The sequence below is a fragment of the Melanotaenia boesemani genome, chromosome 5 (genome assembly GCF_017639745.1).
Source record: "Melanotaenia boesemani isolate fMelBoe1 chromosome 5, fMelBoe1.pri, whole genome shotgun sequence".
NCBI classification, from domain to species: domain Eukaryota; kingdom Metazoa; phylum Chordata; class Actinopteri; order Atheriniformes; family Melanotaeniidae; genus Melanotaenia; species Melanotaenia boesemani.
This window is the reverse complement of record NC_055686.1, coordinates 20,126,121-20,151,670: the sequence shown is the minus strand read 5'-3', so window position 1 is coordinate 20,151,670 and position 25,550 is coordinate 20,126,121. Positions and strand designations below refer to the sequence as shown.

The 25,550-nt window shown below is 42.2% G+C and overlaps 1 protein-coding gene across 1 annotated transcript in view; it reads right to left on the bottom strand.

The window, feature by feature from the left end:
• The window catches only part of LOC121639264 (cell wall protein DAN4-like), a 30,848-nt gene extending 6,885 nt beyond the window's left edge, over positions 1-23,963 (bottom strand). Inside the window, exons 1-3 of the mRNA XM_041984424.1 lie at positions 23,959-23,963; positions 23,680-23,849; positions 148-429 (exon numbers count right to left, since the gene is read on the bottom strand). Coding sequence (XP_041840358.1) covers positions 148-429; positions 23,680-23,849; positions 23,959-23,963 — 457 coding nt within the window. The remainder of the gene's footprint in view (positions 1-147; positions 430-23,679; positions 23,850-23,958) is intronic.
• Between the last annotated feature and the right edge of the window lie 1,587 nt (positions 23,964-25,550).

The window sequence follows — 25,550 nt, the reverse complement described above, 5'->3', positions numbered from 1 at the left end:
TTGTTTCAGCTGTGGTTGCTGTCAGGGCGATTGGAGTTGTTGTTGGTTCCGCTGTGGTTGTTGTGATATCTACAGTTGTTGGTTCAGCTGTGGTTGTTGTTGGGACATCTGTAGTTGTTGGTTTAGCTGTAGTTGTTGTTGGGGCATTTATTGTTGTTGGTTCAGCTGTGGATGTTGTTGGGGCATCTGTAGTTGTTGTTGGTTCAGTTGTGGTTGTTGTTGGGACATCTGTAGTTGTTGGTTCAGCTGTGGTTGTTGTTGGGGCATTTGTTGTTGTTGGTTCAGCTGTGGATGTTGTTGGGGCATCTGTAGTTGTTGTTGGTTCAGCTGTGCTTCTTGTTGGGGCATCTGTAGTTGTTGTTGGTTCAGCTGTGGTTGTTGTTGGGGCATTTGTTGTTGTTGGTTCAGTTGTGGATGTTTTTGGGGCATCTGCAGTTGTTGTTGGTTCAGCTGTGGTTGTTCTTGGGGCATTTGTAGTTGTTGGTTCATCTGTGGTTGTTGTTGGTTCAGCTGTGGTTGTTGTTGGGACATCTGTAGTTGTTGGTTCAGCTGTAGTTGTTGTTGGGGCATATGTTGTTGTTGGTTCAGCTGTGGATGTTGTTGGGGCATATGTAGTTGTTGCTGGTTCAGCTGTCGTTGTTGTTGGGGCATTTGTAGTTGTTGGTTCAGCTGTGGTCTTTGTTGTGGCATCTGTAGTTGTTGGTTCAGCTGTGGATGTTGTTTGGGCATTTGTTGTTGTTGGTTCAGCTGTGGATGTTGTTGGGGCATCTGTCGTTGTTTGTTCAGCTGTGGTTGTTGGGACATCTCTAGTTGTTGGTTCAGCTGTGGTTGGTGTTGGCAGAGCTGTTGTTGTTGGCTCATCTGTAGTTGCTGTTGGGGCATCTGTCGTTGTTGGCTCAGCTATGGTTGTTGTTGGGGCATCTGTAGTTGGTGGTTCAGCTGTGGTTGTTGTTGGGGCATCTGTAGTTGATGGTTCAGCTGTGGTTGTTGTTGGCAGAGCTGTTGTTGTTGGTTCAGATGTAGTTGTTGGTTCAGCTGTAGTTGTTGTTGGGGCATCTGTCGTTGTTTGTTCAGCTGTGGTTGTTGTTGGGACATCTGTAGTTGTTGGTTCAGCTGTGGTTGGTGTTGGCAGAGCTGTTGTTGTTGGTTCGTCTGTAGTTGTTGTTGGGGCATCTGTCGTTGTTGGCTCAGCTATGGTTGTTGTTGGGGCATCTGTAGTTGTTGGTTCAGCTGTGGTTGTTGTTGGCAGAGCTGTTGTTGTTGGTTCATCCGTAGTTGTTGTTGGGGCATCTGTCATTGTTGGCTCAGCTATGGTTGTTGTTGGGGCATCTGTAGTTGTTGTTGGGGTATTTGTAGTTGTTGGTTCAGCTGTGGTTGTTGTTGGTTCAGCTGTGGTTGTTGTTGGGACATCTGTAGTTGATGGTTCAGCTATAGTTGTTGTTGGTTCAGCTGTGGATGTTGTGACATCTACAGATGTTGGTTCAGCTGTGGTTGGTGTTGGCTCATCTGTAGTTGTTGGTTCAGCTGTGGTTGTTGTTGGGGCATTTGTAGTCGTTGGTTCATCTGTGGTTGTTGTTGGTTCAGCTGTGGTTGTTGTTGGGACATCTGTAGTTGTTGGTTCAGCTGTGGTTGTTGTTGGGGCATTTGTTGTTGTTGGTTCAGCTGTGGATGTTGTTGGGGCATCTGTAGTTGTTGTTGGTTCAGCTGTGGTTGTTGTTGGGGCATTTGTTGTTGTTGGTTCAGCTGTGGATGTTGTTGGGGCATCTGTAGTTGTTGTTGGTTCAGCTGTGGTTGTTGTTGGGGCATCTATAGTTGTTGGTTCAGCTGTGGATGTTGTTGGGGCATCTGTAGTTGTTGTTGGTTCAGCTGTGGATGTTGTTGGGGCATTTGTAGTTATTGGTTCATCTGTGGTTGTTGTTGGTTCAGCTGCGGTTGTTGTTGGGGCATATGTTGTTGTTGGTTCAGCTGTGGATGTTGTTGGGGCATCTGTAGTTGTAGTTGGTTCAGCTGTGGATGTTGTTGGGGCATCTGTAGTTGTTGTTGGTTCAGCTGTGGTTGTTGTTGGGGCATTTGTAGTTGTTGGTTCAGCTGTGGTCTTTGTTGTGGCATCTGTAGTTGTTGGTTCAGCTGTGGATGTTGTTTGGGCATCTGTAGTTGTTGTTGGTTCAGCTGTGGTTGTTGATGGGGCATCTGTAGTTGTTGTTTCAGCTGTGGTACTTGTTGGGGCATTTGTAGTTGTTGGTTCAGCTGTGGTTGTTGTTGGCAGAGCTGTTGTTGTTGTTGGGGCTTCTGAAGTTGTTGATGGTTCATCTGTGGTTGTTGTTGGGACATCTGTAGTTGTTGGTTCAGCTCTAGTTGTTGTTGGTTCAGCTGTGGATGTTGTTGGGGCATCTGTAGTTGTTGTTGGTTCAGCTGTGGTTGTTGTGACATCTACAGTTGTTGGTTCAGCTGTGGTTGTTGTTGGGTCATCTGTCATTGTTGTTGGGGGACCTGTCGTTGTTGGTTCAGCTGTGGTTGTTGTTGGGGCATTTGTAGTTGTTTGTTCAGCTGTGGTTATTGTTGGGGCATCTCTATTGCTTGTTTCAGCTGTGGTTGCTGTCAGGGCGATTGGAGTTGTTGTTGGTTCCGCTGTGGTTGTTGTGATATCTACAGTTGTTGGTTCAGCTGTGGTTGTTGTTGGGACATCTGTAGTTGTTGTTGGTTCAGCTGTGCTTCTTGTTGGGGCATCTGTAGTTGTTGTTGGTTCAGCTGTGGTTGTTGGGGCATCTGTAGTTGTTGGTTCAGCTGTGGTTGGTGTTGGCAGAGCTGTTGTTGTTGGTTCATCTGTAGTTGTTGTTGGGGCATCTGTCGTTGTTGGTTCAGCCATGGTTGTTGTTGGGGCATCTGTAGTTGTTGGTTCAGCTGTGGTTGTTGTTGGGGCATCTGTAGTTGATGGTTCAGCTGTGGTTGTTGTTGGCAGAGCTGTTGTTGTTGGTTCAGATGTAGTTGTTGGTTCAGCTGTAGTTGTTGTTGGGGCATCTGTCGTTGTTTGTTCAGCTGTGGTTGTTGTTGGGACATCTGTAGTTGTTGGTTCAGCTGTGGTTGGTGTTGGCAGAGCTGTTGTTGTTGGTTCATCTGTAGTTGTTGTTGGGGCATCTGTCGTTGTTGGCTCAGCTATGGTTGTTGTTGGGGCATCTGTAGTTGTTGGTTCAGCTGTGGTTGTTGTTGGCAGAGCTGTTGTTGTTGGTTCATCCGTAGTTGTTGTTGGGGCATCTGTCATTGTTGGCTCAGCTGTGGTTGTTGTTGGGGCATCTGTAGTTGTTGTTGGGGTATTTGTAGTTGTTGGTTCAGCTGTGGTTGTTGTTGGGGCTTCTGAAGTTGTTGATGGTTCATCTGTGGTTGTTGTTGGTTCAGCTGTGGTTGTTTTTGGGACGTCTGTAGCTGTTGGTTCAGCTGTAGTTGTTGGGGCATATGTTGTTGTTGGTTCAGCTGTGGTTGTTGATGGCAGATCTGTTGTTGTTGGTTCAGCAGTCGTTGTTGTTGGGGCATCTGTCGTTGTTGGTTCAGCTGTGGTTGTTGTTGGGACATCTGTAGTTGATGGTTCAGCTATAGTTGTTGTTGGTTCAGCTGTGGATGTTGTGACATCTACAGATGTTGGTTCAGCTGTGGTTGTTGTTGGCTCATCTGTAGTTGTTGGTTCAGCTGTGGTTGTTTTTGGGGCATTTGTAGTTGTTGGTTCATCTGTGGTTGTTGTTGGTTCAGCTGTGGTTGTTGTTGGGGCATCTGTAGTTGTTGTTTCAGCTGTGGTAGTTGTTGGGGCATTTGTAGTTGTTGCTTCATCTGTGGTTGTTGTTGGTTCAGCTGTGGTTGTTGTTGGGACATCTGTAGTTGTTGGTTCAGCTGTAGTTGTTGGGGCATATGTTGTTGTTGGTTCAGCTGTGGATGTTGTTGGGGCATCTGTAGTTGTTGTTGGTTCAGCTGTGGTTGTTGTTGGCAGAGCTGTTGTTGTTGTTGGGGCTTCTGAAGTTGTTGATGGTTCATCTGTGGTTGTTGTTGGGACATCTGTAGTTGTTGGTTCAGCTCTAGTTGTTGTTGGTTCAGCTGTGGATGTTGTTCGGGCATCTGTAGTTGTTGTTGGTTCAGCTGTGGTTGTTGTGACATCTACAGTTGTTGGTTCAGCTGTGGTTGGTGTTGGCTCATCTGTAGTTGTTGGTTCAGCTGTGGTTGTTGTTGGGGCATCTGTCATTGTTGTTGGGGGACCTGTCGTTGTTGGTTCAGCTGTGGTTGTTGTTGGGGCATTTGTAGTTGTTTGTTCAGCTGTGGTTATTGTTGGGGCATCTCTATTGCTTGTTTCAGCTGTGGTTGCTGTCAGGGCGATTGGAGTTGTTGTTGGTTCCGCTGTGGTTGTTGTGATATCTACAGTTGTTGGTTCAGCTGTGGTTGTTGTTGGGACATCTGTAGTTGTTGTTGGTTCAGCTGTGCTTCTTGTTGGGGCATCTGTCGTTGTTTGTTCAGCTGTGGTTGTTGTTGGGACATCGGTAGTTGTTGGTTCAGCTGTGGTTGGTGTTGGCAGAGCTGTTGTTGTTGGTTCATCTGTAGTTGTTGTTGGGGCATCTGTCGTTGTTGGCTCAGCTATGGTTGTTGTTGGGGCATCTGTAGTTGTTGGTTCAGCTGTGGTTGTTGTTGGCAGAGCTGTTGTTGTTGGTTCATCCGTAGTTGTTGTTGGGGCATCTGTCATTGTTGGCTCAGCTGTGGTTGTTGTTGGGGCATCTGTAGTTGTTGTTGGGGTATTTGTAGTTGTTGGTTCAGCTGTGGTTGTTGTTGGGGCTTCTGAAGTTGTTGATGGTTCATCTGTCGTTGTTGTTGGTTCAGCTGTGGTTGTTTTTGGGACGTCTGTAGCTGTTGGTTCAGCTGTAGTTGTTGGGGCATATGTTGTTGTTGGTTCAGCTGTGGTTGTTGATGGCAGATCTGTTGTTGTTGGTTCAGCAGTCGTTGTTGTTGGGGCATCTGTCGTTGTTGGTTCAGCTGTGGTTGTTGTTGGGACATCTGTAGTTGATGGTTCAGCTATAGTTGTTGTTGGTTCAGCTGTGGATGTTGTGACATCTACAGATGTTGGTTCAGCTGTGGTTGGTGTTGGCTCATCTGTAGTTGTTGGTTCAGCTGTGGTTGTTTTTGGGGCATTTGTAGTTGTTGGTTCATCTGTGGTTGTTGTTGGTTCAGCTGTGGTTGTTGTTGGGACATCTGTAGTTGTTGGTTCAGCTGTGGTTGTTGTTGGGGCATTTGTTGTTGTTGGTTCAGCTGTGGATGTTGTTGGGGCATCTGTAGTTGTTGTTGGTTCAGCTGTGGTTGTTGTTGGGGCATCTATAGTTTTTGGTTCAGCTGTGGATGTTGTTGGGGCATCTGTAGTTGTTGTTGGTTCAGCTGTGGTTGTTGTTAGGGCATTTGTTGTTGTTGGTTCAGCTGTGGATGTTTTTGGGGCATCTGCAGTTGTTGTTGGTTCAGCTGTGGATGTTGTTGGGGCATTTGTAGTTGTTGGTTCATCTGTGGTTGTTGTTGGTCCAGCTGCGGTTGTTGTTGGGGCATATGTTGTTGTTGGTTCAGCTGTGGATGTTGTTGGGGCATCTGTAGTTGTTGTTGGTTCAGCTGTGGATGTTGTTGGGGCATCTGTAGTTGTTGTTGGTTCAGCTGTGGTTGTTGTTGGGGCATTTGTAGTTGTTGGTTCAGCTGTGGTCTTTGTTGTGGCATCTGTAGTTGTTGGTTCAGCTGTGGATGTTGTTTGGGCATCTGTAGTTGTTGTTGGTTCAGCTGTGGTTGTTGATGGGGCATATGTAGTTGTTGGTTCAGCTGTGGTTGTTGTTGGGGCATCTGTAGTTGTTGTTGGTTCAGCTGTGGTTGTTGTTGGGGCATTTGTAGTTGTTGGTTCAGCTGTGGTTGTTGTTGGGGCATCTTTAGTTGATGGTTCAGCTGTGGTTGTTGTTGGCAGAGCTGTTGTTGTTGGTTCAGATGTAGTTGTTGGTTCAGCTGTAGTTGTTGTGACATCTACAGTTGTTGGTTCAGCTGTGGTTGGTGTTGGCTCATCTGTCGTTGTTGGCTCAGCTATGGTTGTTGTTGGGGCATCTGTAGTTGTTGGTTCAGCTGTGGTTGTTGTTGGGGCATCTTTAGTTGATGGTTCAGCTGTGGTTGTTGTTGGCAGAGCTGTTGTTGTTGGTTCAGATGTAGTTGTTGGTTCAGCTGTAGTTGTTGTTGGGGCATCTGTCGTTGTTTGTTCAGCTGTGGTTGTTGTTGGGACATCTGTAGTTGTTGTTGGTTCAGCTGTGGTTGGTGTTGGCAGAGCTGTTGTTGGTTCATCTGTAGTTGTTGTTGGGGCATCTGTCGTTGTTGGCTCAGCTATGGTTGTTGTTGGGGCATCTGTAGTTGTTGGTTCAGCTGTGGTTGTTGTTGGCAGAGCTGTTGTTGTTGGTTCATCCGTAGTTGTTGTTGGGGCATCTGTCATTGTTGGCTCAGCTAGTGGTTGTTGTTGGGGCATCTGTAGTTGTTGTTGGGGTATTTGTAGTTGTTGGTTCAGCTGTGGTTGTTGTTGGGGCTTCTGAAGTTGTTGATCGTTCATCTGTGGTTGTTGTTGGTTCAGATGTGGTAGTTTTTGGGACATCTGTAGCTGTTGGTTCAGCTGTAGTTGTTGGGGCATATGTTGTTGTTGGTTCAGCTGTGATTGTTGATGGCAGATCTGTTGTTGTTGGTTCAGCAGTCGTTGTTGTTGGGGCATCTGTCGTTGTTGGTTCAGCTGTGGTTGTTGTTGGGACATCTGTAGATGATGGTTCAGCTATAGTTGTTGTTGGTTCAGCTGTGGATGTTGTGACATCTACAGATGTTGGTTCAGGTGTGGTTGGTGTTGGCTCATCTGTAGTTGTTGGTTCAGCTGTGGTTGTTGTTGGGGCATTTGTAGTTGTTGGTTCATCTGTGGTTGTTGTTGGTTCAGCTGTGGTTGTTGTTGGGACATCTGTAGTTGTTGGTTCAGCTGTGGTTGTTGTTGGGGCATTTGTTGTTGTTGGTTCAGCTGTGCATGTTGTTGGGGCATCTGTAGTTGTTGTTGGTTCAGCTGTGGTTGTTGTTGGTTCAGCTGTGGTTGTTGTTGGGACATCTATAGTTGTTGGTTCAGCTGTGGATGTTGTTGGGGCATCTGTAGTTGTTGTTGGTTCAGCTGTGGTTGTTGTTAGGGCATTTGTTGTTGTTGGTTCAGCTGTGGATGTTTTTGGGGCATCTGCAGTTGTTGTTGGTTCAGCTGTGGATGTTGTTGGGGCATTTGTAGTTGTTGGTTCATCTGTGGTTGTTGTTGGTTCAGCTGTGGTTGTTTTTGGGACATCTGTAGCTGTTGGTTTAGCTGTAGTTGTTGGGGCATATGTTGTTGTTGGTTCAGCTGTGGTTGTTGATGGCAGATCTGTTGTTGTTGGTTCAGCAGTCGTTGTTGTTGGGGCATCTGTCGTTGTTGGTTCAGCTGTGGTTGTTGTTGGGACATCTGTAGTTGATGGTTCAGCTATAGTTGTTGTTGGTTCAGCTGTGGATGATGTGACATCTACAGATGCTGGTTCAGCTGTGGTTGGTGTTGGCTCATCTGTAGTTGTTGGTTCAGCTGTGGTTGTTGTTGGGGCATTTGTAGTTGTTGGTTCATCTGTGGTTGTTGTTGGTTCAGCTGTGGTTGTTGTTGGGACATCTGTAGTTGTTGGTTCAGCTGTGGTTGTTGTTGGGGCATTTGTTGTTGTTGGTTCAGCTGTGGATGTTGTTGGGGCATCTGTAGTTGTTGTTGGTTCAGCTGTGGTTGTTATTGGGGCATCTATAGTTGTTGGTTCAGCTGTGGATGTTGTTGGGGCATCTGTAGTTGTTGTTGGTTCAGCTGTGGTTGTTGTTGGCTCATCTGTAGTTGTTGGTTCTGCTGTGGATGTTTTTGGCAGATCTGTTGTTGATGGTTCAGCTGTAGTTGTTGTTGGGGCAACTGTCGTTGTTGTTGGGTCATCTGTCATTGTTGGTTCAGCTGTGGTTGTTGTTGGGGCATCTGTAGTTGTTGGTTCAGCTGTGGTTGTTGTTGGGATATCTGTAGTTGTTGGTTCAGCTGTGGTCATGGTTGGGGCATCTCTATTGCTTGTTTCAGCTGTGGTTGCTGTCAGGGCGATTGTAGTTGTTGATTCAGCTGTGGTTGTTGTTGGTTCAGCTGTGGTTGTTGTTGGGACATCTGTAGTTGTTGGTTCAGCTGTGGATGTTGTTGGGCCATCTGTAGTTGTTGGTTCAGCTGTAGTTGTAGTTGGGGCATTTGTTGTTGTTGGTTCAGCTGTGGATGTTTTTGGGGCATCTGTAGTTTTTTGAGCTGTGGTTGTTATTGGGGCATTTGTAGTTGTTGGTTCAGCTGTGGTTGTTGTTGGGGCATCTGTAGTTGTTGTTGGTTCATCTGTGGTTGTTGTTGGTTCAGCTGTGATTGTTGTTGGTTCAGCTGTGGTTGTTGTTGGGGCATCTGTATGTGTTGTTGGTTCAGCTGTGGTTGATGTTGGCTCATCTGTAGTTGTTGGTTCAGCTGTGGTTGTTGTTGGGGCATCTCTATTGCTTGTTTCAGCTGTGGTTGCTGTCAGGGCGATTGTAGTTGTTGTTGGTTCCGCTGTGGATGTTGTGACATCTACAGTTGTTGGTTCAGCTGTGGTTGTTCTTGGGACATCTGCAGGTGTTGGTTCAGCTGTGGATGTTGTTGATGCATCTGTAGTTGTTGTTGGTTCAGCTGTGGATGTTGTTGGGGCATCTGTAGTTGTTGATGGTTCATCTGTGGTTGTTGTTGGTTTAGCTGTGGTTGTTCTTGGTTCAGCTTTAGTTGTTGTTGGCAGATTTGTTGTTGTTGGGGCATCTGTCGTTGTTGTTGGGGCATGTGCCGTTGTTCGTTCAGCTGTGGATGTTGTTGGGGCATCTGTAGTTGTTGGTTCAGATGTAGTTGCTGTTGGGGCATTTGTTGTTGTTGGTTCAGCTGTGGATGTTTTTGGGGCATCTGTAGTTTTTGTTGGTTGAGCTGTGGTTGTTGTTGGGGCATTTGTAGTTGTTGGTTCAGCTGTGGTTGTTGTTGGGGCATCTGTAGTTGTTGTTGGTTCATCTGTGGTTGTTGTTGGTTCAGCTGTGATTGTTGTTGGGGCATCTCTATTGCTTGTTTCAGCTGTGGTCGCTGTCAGGGCGATTGTAGTTGTTGTTGGTTCCGCTGTGGATGTTGTGACATCTACAGTTGTTGGTTCAGCTGTGGTTGTTCTTGGGACATCTGTAGGTGTTGGTTCAGCTGTGGATGTTGTTGATGCATCTGTAGTTGTTGTTGGTTCAGCTGTGGATGTTGTTGGGGCATCTGTAGTTGTTGATGGTTCATCTGTGGTTGTTGTTGGTTTAGCTGTGGTTGTTGTTGGTTCAGCTCTGGTTGTTGTTGGGGCATCTGTAGTTGGTGTTGTTGGTTCACCTGTGGTTGTCATTGGCTGATCTGTTGTTGATGGTTCAGCTGTAGTTGTTGTTGGGGCATCTGTCGTTGTTGTTGGGGCATCTGTCGTTGTTGGTTCAGCTGTGGTTGTTGTTGGGGCATCTGTAGTTGTTGGTTCAGCTGTGGTTGTTGTTGGGATATCTGTAGATGTTGGTTCAGCTGTGGTTATTGTTGGGGCATCTCTATTGCTTGTTTCAGCTGTGGTTGCTGTCAGGGCGATTGTAGTTGTTGTTGGTTCCGCTGTGGTTGTTGTGACATCCACAGTTGTTGGTTCAGCTGTGGTTGTTGTTGGGACATCTGTAGTTTCTGGTTTAGCTGTGGTTGTTGTTGGGGCATTTGCTGTTTGTGGTTCAGCTGTGGATGTTGTTGGGGCATCTGTAGTTGTTGTTGGTTCAGCTGTGGTTGTTGATGGGGCATTTGTAGTTGTTGGTTCAGTTGTGATTGTTGTTGGTTCAGCTGTGGTTGTTGTTGGGGCATCTGTTGGTGTTGTTGGTTCAGCTGTGGTTATTGTTGGGGCATTTGTTGTTGTTGGTTCAGCTGTGGTTGTTGTTCGGACATCTGTCGTTGTTGGTTCCGCTGTGGTTGTTGTTGGGGCATCTGTAGTTGTTGGTTTAGCTGTGGTTGTCGTTGGGATATCTGTAGATGTTGGTTCAGCTGTGGTTATTGTTGGGGCATCTCTATTGCTTGTTTCAGCTGTGGTTGCTGTCAGGGTGATTGTGGTTGTTGTTGGCTCCGCTGTGGTTGTTGTGACATCTACAGTTGTTGGTTCAGCTGTGGTTGTTGTTGGGACATCTGTAGTTGTTGGTTCAGCTGTGGATGTTGTTGGGGCACCTGTAGTTGTTGTTGGTTGAGCTGTGGTTGTTGTTGGGGCATTTGTTGTTGTTGGTTCAGCTGTGGATGTTGTTGGGGCATCTGTAGTTGTTGTTGGTTCAGCTGTGGTTGTTGTTGGGGTATCTGTAGTTGTTGGTTCAGCTGTGGATGTTGTTGGGGCATCTGTAGCTGTTGTTGGTTCAGCTGTGGTTGTTGTTGGGGCAGTTGTAGTTGTTGATTCAGCTGTGGTTGTTGTTGGGGCATCTGAAGTTGTTGATGGTTCATCTGTGGTTGTTGTTGGTTCAGCTGTGATTGTTGTTGGTTCAGCTGTGGTTGTTGTTGGGGCATCTGTTGGTGTTGTTGGTTCAGTTGTGGTTGTTTTTGGCAGATCTGTTGTTGATGGTTCAGCTGTAGTTGTTGTTGGGGCATCTGTAGCTGTTGTTGGTCCAGCTGTGGTTGTTGTTGGGGCAGTTGTAGTTGTTGATTCAGCTGTGGTTGTTGTTGGGGCATCTGTAGTTGTTGTTGGTTCATCTGTGGTTGTTGTTGGTTGAGCTGTGATTGTTGTTGGGGCATTTGTTGTTGTTGGTTCAGCTGTGGATGTTGTTGGGGCATCTGTAGTTGCTGTTGGTTCAGCTGTGGTTGTTGATGGGGCATTTGTAGTTGTTGGTTCAGTTGTGATTGTTGTTGGTTCAGCTGTGGTTGTTGTTGGGGCATCTGTTGGTGTTGTTGGTTCAGCTGTGGTTGTTGTTGGGGCATTTGTTGTTGTTGGTTCAGCTGTGGTTGTTGTTCGGACATCTGTCGTTGTTGGTTCCGCTGTGGTTGTTGTTGGGGCATCTGTAGTTGTTGGTTTAGCTGTGGTTGTCGTTGGGATATCTGTAGATGTTGGTTCAGCTGTGGTTATTGTTGGGGCATCTCTATTGCTTGTTTCAGCTGTGGTTGCTGTCAGGGTGATTGTGGTTGTTGTTGGCTCCGCTGTGGTTGTTGTGACATCTACAGTTGTTGGTTCAGCTGTGGTTGTTGTTGGGACATCTGTAGTTGTTGGTTCAGCTGTGGATGTTGTTGGGGCACCTGTAGTTGTTGTTGGTTGAGCTGTAGTTGTTGTTGGTTGAGCTGTGGTTGTTGTTGGGGCATTTGTTGTTGTTGGTTCAGCTGTGGATGTTGTTGGGGCATCTGTAGTTGTTGGTTCAGCTGTGGATGTTGTTGGGGCATCTGTAGCTGTTGTTGGTTCAGCTGTGGTTGTTGTTCGGGCAGTTGTAGTTGTTGATTCAGCTGTGGTTGTTGTTGGGGCATCTGAAGTTGTTGATGGTTCATCTGTGATTGTTGTTGGTTCAGCTGTGGTTGTTGTTGGGGCATCTGTTGGTGTTGTTGGTTCAGTTGTGGTTGTTTTTGGCAGATCTGTTGTTGATGGTTCAGCTGTAGTTGTTGTTGGGGCATCTGTAGCTGTTGTTGGTCCAGCTGTGGTTGTTGTTGGGGCAGTTGTAGTTGTTGATTCAGTTGTGGTTGTTGTTGGGGCATCTGTAGTTGTTGTTGGTTCATCTGTGGTTGTTGTTGGTTCAGCTGTGATTGTTGTTGGTTCAGCTGTGGTTGTTGTGGGGACATCTGTAGTTGTTGGTTCAGCTGTGGATGTTGTTGGGGCACCTGTAGTTGTTGTTGGTTGAGCTGTGATTGTTGTTGGGGCATTTGTTGTTGTTGGTTCAGCTGTGGATGTTGTTGGGGCATCTGTAGTTGTTGTTGCTTCAGCTGTGGTTGTTGTTGGGGTATCTGTAGTTGTTGGTTCAGCTATGGATGTTGTTGGGGCATCTGTAGTTGTTGTTTGTCCACCATTAGTTGTCATTGCAGTTTTTGTACATGTTGGGGCAGCTGTTCGTTTAGTTGTTGTTGCTGTTGTTTGTGCTTTTTCATTGGAAGCACCTGCAGCTGTACCTGTAGTTTTATTAGTATATTTAGTTTCTCATGCCCATATTTTTCCATTTTAATTTCTTCACATCTTTCCCATTTCAATGTTATACAATCCATTTTATAACTCACCTGTTAGTATCAGCAAGAAAAATATAATCTTTCCAATCCCCATTGTATATTGTTCTTTAGCCTGCAATATTTAACAACATGTTATCAATGACTGTGAACTAGTAAAAAACAAAAAGAAACAAACAATATAGTTGTGAATTTACCATACAAGAATGATTTTGCAATGTTTGTTCTGTTTTGATGTTTTAATTGTTAGAGGTCAGGAAGGTGTGGGTCACTAAAACAAAAAAAAAGTCTTTCCAACTAGTCACATCTTATATTCAGTTTATTATTATTAAAATAACATGCAGATGGATTTACAATTTCTTTAAAAGGGAATGTTTTGGGCAGCTGTAGCTCAGGAGGAAGAGCAATTGCCCACCACTTGGTGGACAACTACTATGAATGTGTGTCTGATTGGATGAATGCAGTGTAAAGTGCTTTCAGTAGTTAGCTTGACTGGAAAAGCACTGTCCAATTACCATAACATATTTGAAAATTTTTTTATATAATGGAATAATTACTTCCCTTAGTGATTAGTTATTTTTTAATGCTGTGTCTTGATTATTACGTTACATTTTGAGAGCTTGGAAATTTATTGGATTCTTGCTGTAGAAATACATCAATCCACAAGAAAAACCTGATTCATTTATCAGTGATCCAGTAGCATCAATCCATATTGAAAATATAGATCAAACATTGATGCAATAGAAGGGCTTAGGAAAGCACATATTTGTTTACATTTGTTTTGTTCTAAGAAATGGTGTGTAACTATCACAAAGTTAGACTATTCTACCTTTGTTATTATGAGTGCTACAGATATTTTACTTTTGACCCAAAGAGGAGTAAGGTCTACACAGCATCCCATCTATTTTTGTACAAAAAGACTTGCTATTTTTCATTTCGCTTTTACATGATGTTAAAATGTGAAAGTTTAATTTACAGAATTTCGCACAGTCTGTGTACATAAAAAACAGATTTTGTTTAACCCGTTAACTCCTGGTGTTGCTAATTTGCATCAAACCACATTTGGCCTTTGTTTAATTTATTTCTTTATATCTAGTTATTCTATTTTATTTATTTGTTTGCTTTTATTGACTTTTATTTTATGTATTTATTTCTATATGGTTTATTTATCAACCATCTTTATTTATTTATTGTTATTAATTTATTTATTATTAAATTATACTTTATTACTTGAAGTTTTTTTCTTTTTGTTATGTTTTTCACAAAATTTTTTCCAGCATTTGCTTTTTTTTAAAAGTATAATTTTTTTTTTTACTAAATTGTAAGTAAATTCATACGTTAAGGGGTTAAGGGGTCTGCTTGAGCTCAGGAATAAAATTATATTTTGATATTTCATTTAGTTATTGTGATCTCATGAATGAATGTGACTGTGTTGAATCTACATGTGATATTATTGTTTTAGATGTCACCACACATTCCTGTTGGAATTTTCTCAGACTTTTGTTAAAACTAAATAAAGTTCACTAAGAGAAACTGGTTAGTTAAGACGTGTGTGGTGACAATTTGTTATGCTTTCTGCTGAAAATAAGTACAGAAGGAGAAAACTTGTTGTAAAATGATGCTGTCACTCAGACTACAAATGAAAATATGGCATCATTCAAATTTATTGTTTCCCATGCAACTTCCTGTCTACCCAACTCAATTCCAGGTTTCTCCTGACTCCATGTTGAAATATTCATGGGTAAGACACTGAACCCCAAGTTGCCTTCCTGATGTGTCTTTCAGGGTATGACTGTGTATGTAATTGGGTGAATGTGACATGTAGTGTAAAGTGCTTTGAGTTGTCAACATGTCTAGAAAGCTCTATATAAATACAGTCCATTTACCATAACATATTTGAAGATTATGCTTTAAATGTAATGCAATGCAACCCATGGGACACGACAAACAGCAGTGACGGCGGAGTGTTGCACATTATGCTTTTGGATTGCTTGTCTACAAGTAATTTTATTTGTTATGATTGGAGTGGTTGGAAGGAATTTTGACATTTTCAAAGCAATCTGTGACAGACAAAGCATAAAGGATGAAGAGGCAGAAGATTTTTCCTAAATTTACAGAAACCTTGCTGTTGACTGTTGAACAGAAGAGAACGACAACCCTGGGTTCACCCTATTTTATAAACAAGGAAACAGCATGGTGAAAATTATCATTTGATGGGGGACCTCAAGGGTGATCCATTTAAATCCAGGACCTGTGATTGGAAAAATTCACCCTGGCGGCACACCCTGCCTTTTTTTTTTTTTATTTACATCTCTATAATCTTTGTGTGAAGTATGGAAAAGTCAGACACAGTTAAAATAATCTGTTCCTCTATGTTTAAAGTATTTGTCTAAAGTATTTGCAGACTGTACTGTCTAGCCTGCTCTTAGCTCACTGGTCAGTCAATGAAGCCCCTCGCTGGTTGGTTGTAGTACCATGCGACAGCAACAAAAGTTGTTTTTTTGTGTTGCGTTGCAAGCCCCTGTGTACATGTCTACATGAACGGGCGCAACATTTCACATACATGAATGATGCCTGTCACTAGTTCTATAGGAAATTAATAAAGAAGGAACGACATCGCCTTCTGTGTGTCGAGCCCATAAGTTCTACAAACATTTAATTTTTGACCCAAAGAGGAGTAAGGTTAAAACAGTATCCTGCCTTTTTGTGAACAAAAAGCATTGTAATAATTTATTTATCTTGTACAATAAGTGACTATTGTAAAGTTTAATATACAGAATTTGGCACAGTATTTATATAAAAGGCACATTTTTTCTTAGCCCGTTAACTCCCGGTGTTGCTAATTTGCATCAGACCACTTTTGGCCTGTGTTTAATTTATTTCTTTATATGTAGTTATTCTATTTTATTTATTTATATGCTTTGATTTACTATTATTTATTTTTATTTGTTTATTTAATATCAATCTTTATTTATTGTTATTTATTTATTTATTATTAAATTGTACTTTATTTCTAAAAGTCTTTTTCTTTTTCTTTTTTCACAGATTTTTTGTCCCCTACATTTGTTACTTTTCTGTAAAAATTGTAAGTGAATTCAGGTGTTAAGTAAAATTCATGTTTTTATGTTGTTTTACAGTTTGTCTTCTAACAGGTGCCTCTGGGGGGTATTCCAGGAACATATAGCTAAAGCAAGCCAGGCTGTATCGAGAAAGCCTTGCTTGAGTAACACCATCTCTGAATTAAGGCTCAATCTGTCCCAACACATTTCAGCTACATCTACTTGAGGCTAATTCAGGCGAGGCTTACATAGCCTCGCTATGTGGGTGGTCCTGAGATTTATTTTTGTAACTCTTTTCCACCATCCACCCTGACGAGTGGATGGTGGAAAATCAAACTTTATTTATAAAGAGCTTTTCATGCCACAGGCAACACCAAGTTCTAGCTGCCTAGTTCTGGTGCATAAGTTACCATGGTTACTCAGTGGGCATTCAAATAAGCCACGTTGATGGAACGGAACTCTGGCTTAAATGGGCCAGACTTATCAAGATAAGCCCGGCTTTCCCTTTATCCAGCTTCGTGGAATACCCCCAGGTGTCTCTCTGCTGTTTTCTTTCAGAAGCCTTAGGAAGTTTTGTGTTTGTTTATTTTGTTTTAAACAAATGTAGCAGCTGTTTGTCTATTTTTTTTATTGTGATCTTTTTTTTTAATCTTTTGTTTGTTTATCTCCCCTTTTCTCTCTTTATTCTCCTTTTCTCTTCTGTTTACTCCTTTCCTTTGTCCCCCTGTCAGGCCCAGCATTAATAGGTATTCAGCAATAAACTTATTTAAAATAAAAAATGCCACAAAAGCATCAAGAGGAGCTCTTTAATTCTTTAGCTCCTCTTGGAAAATTTGTTGGGTACAATATGGCAACTAAAACAACATTCTGCTTGCTATTACACTGGACAGGACAAGTCCAATCACAAAAAGTTGTTTTTCCCTTTTGCCTGCCCTTACTTTTTCTTTTGCTCTTTAGAAAAACCGGCCTTGGAACACTGCCAGCCACACCTACATCCATCAGCTGAGAGAAGACTTTTTGTGGAAGTATTGATACCCTAAACCCCACACCTAGAATTCCTGCCTGTCAATCTGCTCGCTTACACCATCTAGGGCTCTCCTTTTCATTCATCTTCCTAGTTGTAAATAAACCTGATTGAACCTCACCCTCTGTGTTTTATGTTCAAAATAAAGGTGGTGGAAACTTGCCCAGATACCCAGCATACATTGCCCAGTGTCATAATGTAATGGTCAGGATGTCACAGTTTCATTGATAGTCCCAGGAATTTTGATGTCTCCCTAAAGTCCCAGAGAAGGGTCGAAAGACCTTTAGTCCAAACTGACGACTCTGCTGGCAAAAATTAGCATCTCTTCATTTGTAAATGCAGCCATTACCTGAGGAATGCACCCATTGCATCCAGCCCCTCCTTGTTACCTTGAAACGTCTGGTAAATTCTGTGGCAGTGGGGGATGGTGGGCTGAGGGGGATAAATAGTAGCTAGCTTCACCTCGAACAAATAGAAGGAAGCAAAATGCAGAGGCGGCTTACAACTCAGCAGGCATTGGACCTGATCCTCAGCTATACAAACCCTTGTGACTCAGATGGAGAAGAGATACAAATTCAGCTGGATTCGGACTCTGACTCTGAGCAGTCTTCAGGTAAGATTTGAAACTATTATTGAACTTTTTGGTATGACAAATTTCTTTCTTTCTGCTTTGTCCTGTACTGTGAGTTGCAACACTGGAATTTCTCCATTTTGGTACAAATAAAGGATTTTTTTAATCTTATTTCCAAAACATCCTATTTTCGTCCTCTGAAATTGTGAAATTGTTTACCTTGCAGATGATGAGACTGCTCCACTGCCAGAAAAGAGGGCTCGGTTGGGAAGTGAGAGGACAGAGATGGCTAAAGATGGCACAGTGTGGCATGAAGAACAGCTGGGGACATGTCTCAATTTCACCCCAATAGAACCATACGGCACAGATGGAGAGCCAACTGCTAAGGCCAGAAGAAGTATCCGGACTCGTCTTCAAAGCTTCTTCTGTTTTATAACACTTGAAATGCTTCGTAGCATTCAAGAATGGACCATTCAGCATGCACGGCAAAAGGAGCAGGCAGATTGGTTCATGAACCTCCCAGAACTAATGGCATTTATTGCAATTATTATCTTGCGGGGGGTGAAGAAAGTTCCATCACTACGTGACAATTGGTCAGCAGAGCTGGGAAACCCACGAATCATTGCTACTATGGCCCGAAAGCGCTTCCAAAACATCATGCAACACCTACGCTTTGATAACATGTTCACACGCAGTGAGCGAGTGGAGACAAATAAGTTTGCTGCAATTTCTAATCTGTGGGAATCTTTTGTCAATAACTGCATCAGATCTTATAACCCTGGTCGACACATCACTATTGATGAACAGCTTTTCCCGACAAAGACTCGCTGCAGTTTTCTGCAGTACATTGCAACAAAACCGGACAAATTTGGCATTAAGTTTTGGCTGGCTTGTGACTTGAAATCAAAGTACATTTGCAATATCCTGCCATATCTTGGCAAGGACCCCAGTCGTCCCAGTGGAGAGAGACTCTCTGAGAGTGTAGTGATGAGGCTGATGGAGCCGTTCATGGATAAGGGCAGAACTGTAACAACAGACAATTTTTTTACATCGCTGTCCCTTGTGCAACGACTGCTTAGCCGGAAAACCACCATCCTTGGCACAGTCAACAAGATTCGCCGGGAAATTCCTCAGTCAACTAGACTGAAGGACCACACTAAATTCACCACTCGAGTGTTTTCCACCACTGGTGCAACACTCACAGTATATGCGCCGAAACGGAAAAAGACTGTCTATCTTCTCAGCAGCATGCACAATGTGGTTGAGACTGAGAATACCACCAAAAGGAAGCCAAACACTGTCACACAATACAACACCACAAAGTGTGGTGTGGATGTGATGGACCAGATGGTGCGGGAGTACAGCGTGCGTGCAGGAACACGGAGATGGCCAGTCGCCGTGTTCTACAACATGATCGACATGGCGGCACGGAACGCTCATGTTCTTCATAAGGAATGCACCGGAGTGCAGGAGAGAAGAGTGGACTTCCTGGTTGAGCTCGCGAAAGAGTTGGCCAACTCTCATGTGAGTCAGAAGAAGGCACATAAGGAGCAACTGCTTCAGCAGCAACCTCCCACACCTAGCCCTGGGAAAAGGGCAAAATGTCAGGTCAACCATCGATGCAAGAACAATTGCGCAACTGTAAGATGTGTTGACTGCTACAAATACACATGTGGCAAATGCAGGATGGAGATACCATGGAAGTGCCAAGCATGTTTGGACTTAGCACAGACGGACTGCTGAAAGAGCAGAAAAGCCATTCACACAAGGGCATGCCACTGTAGCCTTGTGTAAATATTTGTGAAATTGTTTCATTACTTGCATTATTTTAACTGTTTTGTTGTTTTTTTTATGACAAAAATAAAAAGCATTGGAAAAAATTCACAGTTGTTCTTTTATATCTTTGTCATGTTGACATTTATGCCCTCTTGACTTAGACACTAATGCTTCTGGACATTTTACTCACAGACCCTGCCTGTACCACCACAATCAAAAAATGTTCATTTTAAATATTCAAAATTGTTCATTGCTTGGGCTTTTTGGACATATGAACATTGGGTTAGAAAGTTTGAAAAATTGGTAAAAAATTCTGAAAAATTTGTATTTTTTCATTTGTATGAAAAGAGGAGAGCTGGACCTTTTAAAGTGATTTTTTAAAAAAATATGAATTCATCATTTTGTCATATCATTCTAAATTGTTTGCTTTTTTATTGAAGGCCCACAATGATTATCTTTTTTTTTTTCTTCTAAAAGCACACAAATGTGTCGAGGAGGTATATATCATATATCATATCAAATATATTTTTAATTATTTGAAATATACTAGAATGCAGGAAAACCTTTCTGAATCTGTTTGAGGTCTACTCCAATCTCATACTCAGGGGACCAAGCAGTGTCTCAAGCCAAGCTTTGGGCAAAAGTTGACAGTCCAGTTTCAAGAGTCTACAGTGTCTCCCCTAAGTATGCGCCCTCCTGGGGTGTGCCAGTAATTGACTCGTCTACAAACAAAAGAAGCTGTTCGCAGCTTAAGACAGGATTTTAGCTAAAATCCTACTGGTCAATCGACCCATCTCTGGGTTGTAAAGGTAGAAAGGTCAATTGACCCCTCTCTGGGACTTCTAGTGTTAATAAGAATGTTGCAAAACTGAAACGCCATGTCAAAAATTATTTATACACTTGCACACTTACAGCTAAAAATGTGGGCACACCTAATTTTAATATGAAAACATTTGAGCAAATGGGTGTTGCTGAACTTTGACTTCCATACTACATGCATTGAATAAACATTTACTTGATTTGATGACCAAAATCAGGAATCAAATCTATTATTTTGACAATAATGGATATTATTTTGTAATTTATTAGATTAGTCTGGACATCAATCTCAGTTTTGATGATAATTTTACAAGCATCACTAATTTTGTAAAGCTCAATCTCAAGAAAGTTGGGTTTCAAAACACAAGTTTAAGAAGACCTGTGAAAATCATTAATCGCAATAATATTAAAATTATTAATTTAATTTAATGAACAACAACAAACTGTTGCTACTTTTTTTTAAAACAATGGGAAAGTTGAAATTTAAACACTGTGCTGGAAATTAAAAAGTAAAATAACTAGATAAACAAATTTCTTGTATCATAAGATGAATTATATATATATATATAAATTAATTTTTTAATGTAATAATAGGAAACAATTCTGTATTATTTTGCTAATACAGTTGTATAACACAGAGCTTAAAATATTTTCCATAAAAACTTTATAAAATATTGTTTAACATGCAATCAATAAATTAGTTAATTAAAATTCAAATGATTTTAAAAGAATATAATCACTAACATTTAGACAACCAACTTAGAGATGCACTTACCAAAGCAGCAGTCAAATTCAGAGGTTTGTTGAAAGCTGTGTTGCTGCTCCATAAACTACCTTGACTACACCACTTGGATGGTTTTATATAGTTCATGCATCATAAAAGGCTGTGACGCCTTCTAAGAAATTCTACTGAGGCACTGTTTCATGTTCCAGGCAACAACTGTTTATTCTTTTCACTGAACTGGACAAACTGGATATTATGATCTTACCCCTTTAATTGAACAAGGTGTGACATGTTAATGCCTGCCAAAAAATTATAGTAATAATGTGAAATTATCATTTTGGATTTCAAATAAATTTCAGTAGAGTACTTTGCTTGGCCACATCAAAATGAAGTACACAATCTTTAAAGTACAAAAGTCTGAATATTGTATTGCTTACAGTTGCAGGTAAAGACCAAATAGATTTTTAGTGTTAACACAAAACACTTTAGTATTTGTTTGTTTTCTTTTGTTTGTTTTTGGTTTGTTACAGTACATATATTTGCGTACAATGGTGTACTAGTATATTTTTAAAGATCCACTCCAATTCTTATTTGGAACTATTTAAAATGTTCTCAGTGGTCTTTAAATTGTCATTATGAAGATTTTTGGCAAAGTTTACAAAACCTGCGCCGTTTTCCAGGACTCTGCTTCTGCAGAGGACCAGATAGCTCATTAGTAACTTACCTGAAAGTTGTGGGCAGAGTTAGCACTGCTCAGTGCCCTCCCCCATTGGCACCCATCTGTATATCTAAGTATCTTTTTTAATTTGTCACAGTAAATCTTTCCACTTTCTTGTTTCAGAGGACAGCTTTGTTGGAGAAAAAGTGGATCTTTATAGTAACAGTGTTTCCATTCAAGAGTTGAAATTTGTTTTTGTAACTCTAAGAGTTTTTTGATTTTAGCTTTTTTTTAAGGCTTCAGACAAAAGTTAAAAATTTACAGAGTTTGAAATTCTTTATTGCTACACCCATTTTACATCCTGTTTTAAAGGATGGTTTATATAGGCCCACTGACAGATTACAAGATTGTAGACACCTGTGGTGCTAATTAGTGGACACAGCTTGGATTAACATGTACCTTTGCTCACATTATTTTCAGTCTTTCCTAGGGATACCATAATTTTTGTCCAGGCCTGTTTCTTGAGTTTAATTTTTTTTGTAATTCTGTTAAAGCATGGTTGAAAAGCAATGTCTGACTTTCATTGGTTAAATTTCATAGAATCTTTATTTATTATTACTTTTGTCAGATTCAAGTTATTTCTCTGACCATTGTGCGTTTTTCTTTCATTAACCGAAGGGTACCAACAATTTTGTCCACGTGTGTATATAGTGTTGCTTTAGAACATATTTTGAGAGATACTGAAAGGCTAGACTCAAGGCTACGTGACATTTCAGTTACTGCAAACCGTTAAATCGAACTACACATATTAGCTTTAGTGTTTGGTGGGAACAAACATATGATAAACTTCAAATGATAAATAAAGCAAAATTTACATCTTCATTCACACACATTTAACAGAAATCACCAACTTATTGCAGAACCAACAAAACTCTCACTTGCTTTACTCAGAGCTCTGAGCTTGTGCAGTGCACAGCAGTATTTGGGTGCGTTCCATTATTACATCTGGAGAGCCAGAGGAGTCTGGGCGGGGAAATTTGCACACATGCCTCCAAATATACAGAGTGAATTAGTGAAGAAACAAATGTCCCTGCAAATGATGGCTGTAGTCCCTAGTCCTCTGGCATTTTGGGAAGTGAGATGAGCTTAGCCACAGGACAAATGTATTTTGTTTCCTTTGTGTCCGCCTCAGCTGAGCAAACCTGGCCATCATCACTGGGCATGATTCATGTTATGCGTCCAACTAGCTAAAGTGCTCTTGGGAGCTGATGGTCAATCATGACCACTTGGTCCTCTTTGAGCTGTGGAGTAGATGCATGCCATTTCCGACAAAGCTGTAGATTGGGGAGGTAGTTCCTGGTGAATTGAACCCAGAAATTGTCAGCCAAAACCTGACTGTGTTTCCAGCGATGCCAGCCTAAGATAGTGCTAGGGCCGTACACTGCTTGGGGCAGAGATTCATCACGACGCCCCATAAGCAGAAGGTTCGGTATAATGGGATCTGGATCTCCAATGTCGGATGTGGTATAACCAAATGGCTTTGAGTTCAAGATCCCCTCAACTTTCACTAATATTGTCATGAGGACCTCTTCTGGAATGGTTTTGGTCTTTCAGGACAGGGAAATTTTGACTGATTTGATCTCTCCCTCCCATGTACTGTCAAAGTGAGGAGCGAGTGGGGGATTAAATCTGAAGGCAATGCTTTCCTCAGCCAGCTGTTTCTTTAAGGAGGGCTCAAGCTCAGCAAAGGCTTCTTGCAACTCTTTGTCTCCACTCTGGAAGTTAGTGCCATGGTCACAAAGAATCTCATATGGTTTCCCTCTTCTTGCCACAAAGCGTCGCAGAGCAAGCAAAAAGGAATCTGTATCCAGACTGGATAAAAGCTCCAAGTGCACACACTGAGTTGTCAGGCAATTGAAAATTATGCCCCATCTTTTCTCGTGTCTGTGCCCTATTTTTATGGAATAGGGACCAAAGCAATCAACTCCAGTTGACCAATATGGTGGCTGGTTGATGCACATCCATGCAGCTGGTAGATCAGCCATTTGAGAAAGGCAGAGACCAACACCTGACCCTCCTGGTGCACCAACCTTTACAACCAGGGAAACAAGCAATTACTCTTATGAAAACACAATACAGTAAGAACAAGGAAATAGAAGATCCAATACCTTTCGTCACACAAAGGGTTTTAACCAAATTGACAACATGGGTCCTAAAATAGCACCTACACCAACAAAAAGGAGGCAATTTAGCATGCTAATCAAGCACCTCAAGACAGCACAGCAAAATAAAAATGATCAACTACCGAGCCAGGACACAACACCAAAATTCAGTGTGGAAGACATACACACGCACCTACAGCTGTGGCGTTCTGGCTTTTTACACGAGCTGTGAATCACTGAACCAGTGTGCGCACAGTTTGCTGAACTGGAAGTGTGTGATTTGCTGCTCTTGCTACGGCAATTCGGAGAGGACCTTAAACTTCCCCTCCAGGTTCCAGTTACACATGCTGTACTGATTCAACTACCTCTTCATTGTTGAATGCTTGTTGGTAGGTAAATGAGCATTTAAAGACAACTATGATATACTGTACAATGTGGTGAGGGATGAACCACGATTCCTCAGAGTTGTTCACTTCAGTGCTGATCTTCACTGCATATCCAGCCTCTTTCAACTTTTTTTTTTCTCATTGTACTTCTGAAATTGCTCAGGTTTGCCTGACAGGTGGCGCTCTGTAGCTCTGAGAAGTGACATCACGGCAGAAAGAGGTGCTTTTTGGCTAGATGCATTACTCCTACGGAGGAGTGGAGTGTCATACCCGGACACCCCATCAACTGTAACTCGGACAGTGTTCTGCTCCAGCTCCACTATAGCTGCTTTGTCTTCTCTGGAGCGGACTGCTTCTTTGCTGGTTTGGAAGGGCAGTGTATCCAACTGCCAAAGTCTTGGACATGTTACTGTAACTCCTCTGAGAAGGGAAAGGAGGATAAATGAAGACAGTTGCACTTATCTGAAAATTGATGGAGGAAGGTGGTTGGTCCCTGTATGGTCCATCCAAGTGCAGTGCAAACAGTTACCGCATCATGCAGTATCAGCAAGTATTGTTCTCCACAAATAGCGCAAAGCTTTTTCAAGGTGCAGTTTTCAGGTTAATGTCCTCTCCCACACCTCCAGCATTTCTTCTTTCCTTTATCCATCAAGCTTTAGCACTATTAGTTAGCTTGGCAAATTTATCACAAGCATTGAGGTAGTGCTCCTGATTGTTACAGTAGGGACAAAAAGGTTTAAAGCAATCACATTTCTTAGATTCTGACACAGTGCTGGATCCAGGTGAGGCATTAATGGTCTGAGTTCCCTGCTGGTTACCAAGTAGAACAGAAGCAGTCTTAATTCTTTGTGGTCTAACTATTTTGTGTTCCTTATGATTGATAGGTTCCAACTGGCATGTTGCTGCTACTCGTCGAGACACCTGCAGGGTCTGGACCTTCTTCTCTAGCCATTCAGCTAAGAGTCTATGTACTGGTACTGCCACTCTGGATAATATCCCTTTTGAAGCAATGCTCTGCAAATGTATCTCTGCAGTTAGCAAGTAGTTTGGTGAGTAATGTATCAACATAGGAACTCAACCAAAGTTCCCACTGATGCTGCAAAGTCTTTAAATCCTTGATAATCACTGGCTTTTTTTTTTTTTTTTTTTTTTTTTTTTTCTCTCTTTTTCTTTTACCCTGTCCTGTCCAGCATCCTAACATACAGAACGGTGGTCTGTGTGCCATATTTTGCTTGACAGATTTGCTCTACCAAGGGAGACATGTTATATACATGGCTGCCCTTGATATTTTTATTATTAGGCCCGAGCACCGGAGGCGGTGCGAAGGCCTATTGAAATGCAAGCGTTTATTATTATTTTTATTTCGCACAATGAATTGCATTTTTCGGGGCCTGAACATGCTCGAAAACTCACCAAATTTTGCCTACCCCCCCCATTGGAATGTGAAAAATTTCATATTTTGCTGTTTCCTGGACTGTTCCGGCAAAATTGAACAAGAGCGCCACCTATTTCTGTAGCCTCTCCACTACATCTCATCAATCTTTATGATACTTGCTACACATGTATTACATGTAGGGTCCAACAAAAAATGAAATTATGGCATTGGTCTAAATCAAACAGGAAGTCGGCCATTTTGGGTCAAAGTCGCCATTTTGGGGTTTTACTGACCTCGTATTTGAACGAACTCCTCCTAGAGATATTATCGTATTGACACCAAAATGGCTCAGGATGTTCAGAAGGCATGTGTGATCAAAAGTTATGCAAAACTTTCTCAAAGGAGTAAGGGCGTACAGGGGGCGTGGCCTCAAAGTTTGATGTCTCGCCATGAAAGACGAAATTGAAATAACTCCCACATAAAACAACATTTCTGAACGAAAATGGCCACGTATGATGCCAGTCCCATCCTCAAGACATCTACGTGGTCATTATTGTAGTATGAATAGGCCACGCCCCCTGGCCACAGGAAGTCATGTTTTTTACTTGAAGACCCACTTCTCTGACGTTTTCAACACAACATGGGTCAAACTGGGTCAGACACCTGAAAACAAGTTGGTGATGATATCTGGTGAAAACTGTTGCTCTACACTGCAAGGCGAGATCGTGGCGCCATGGCGAACTTCG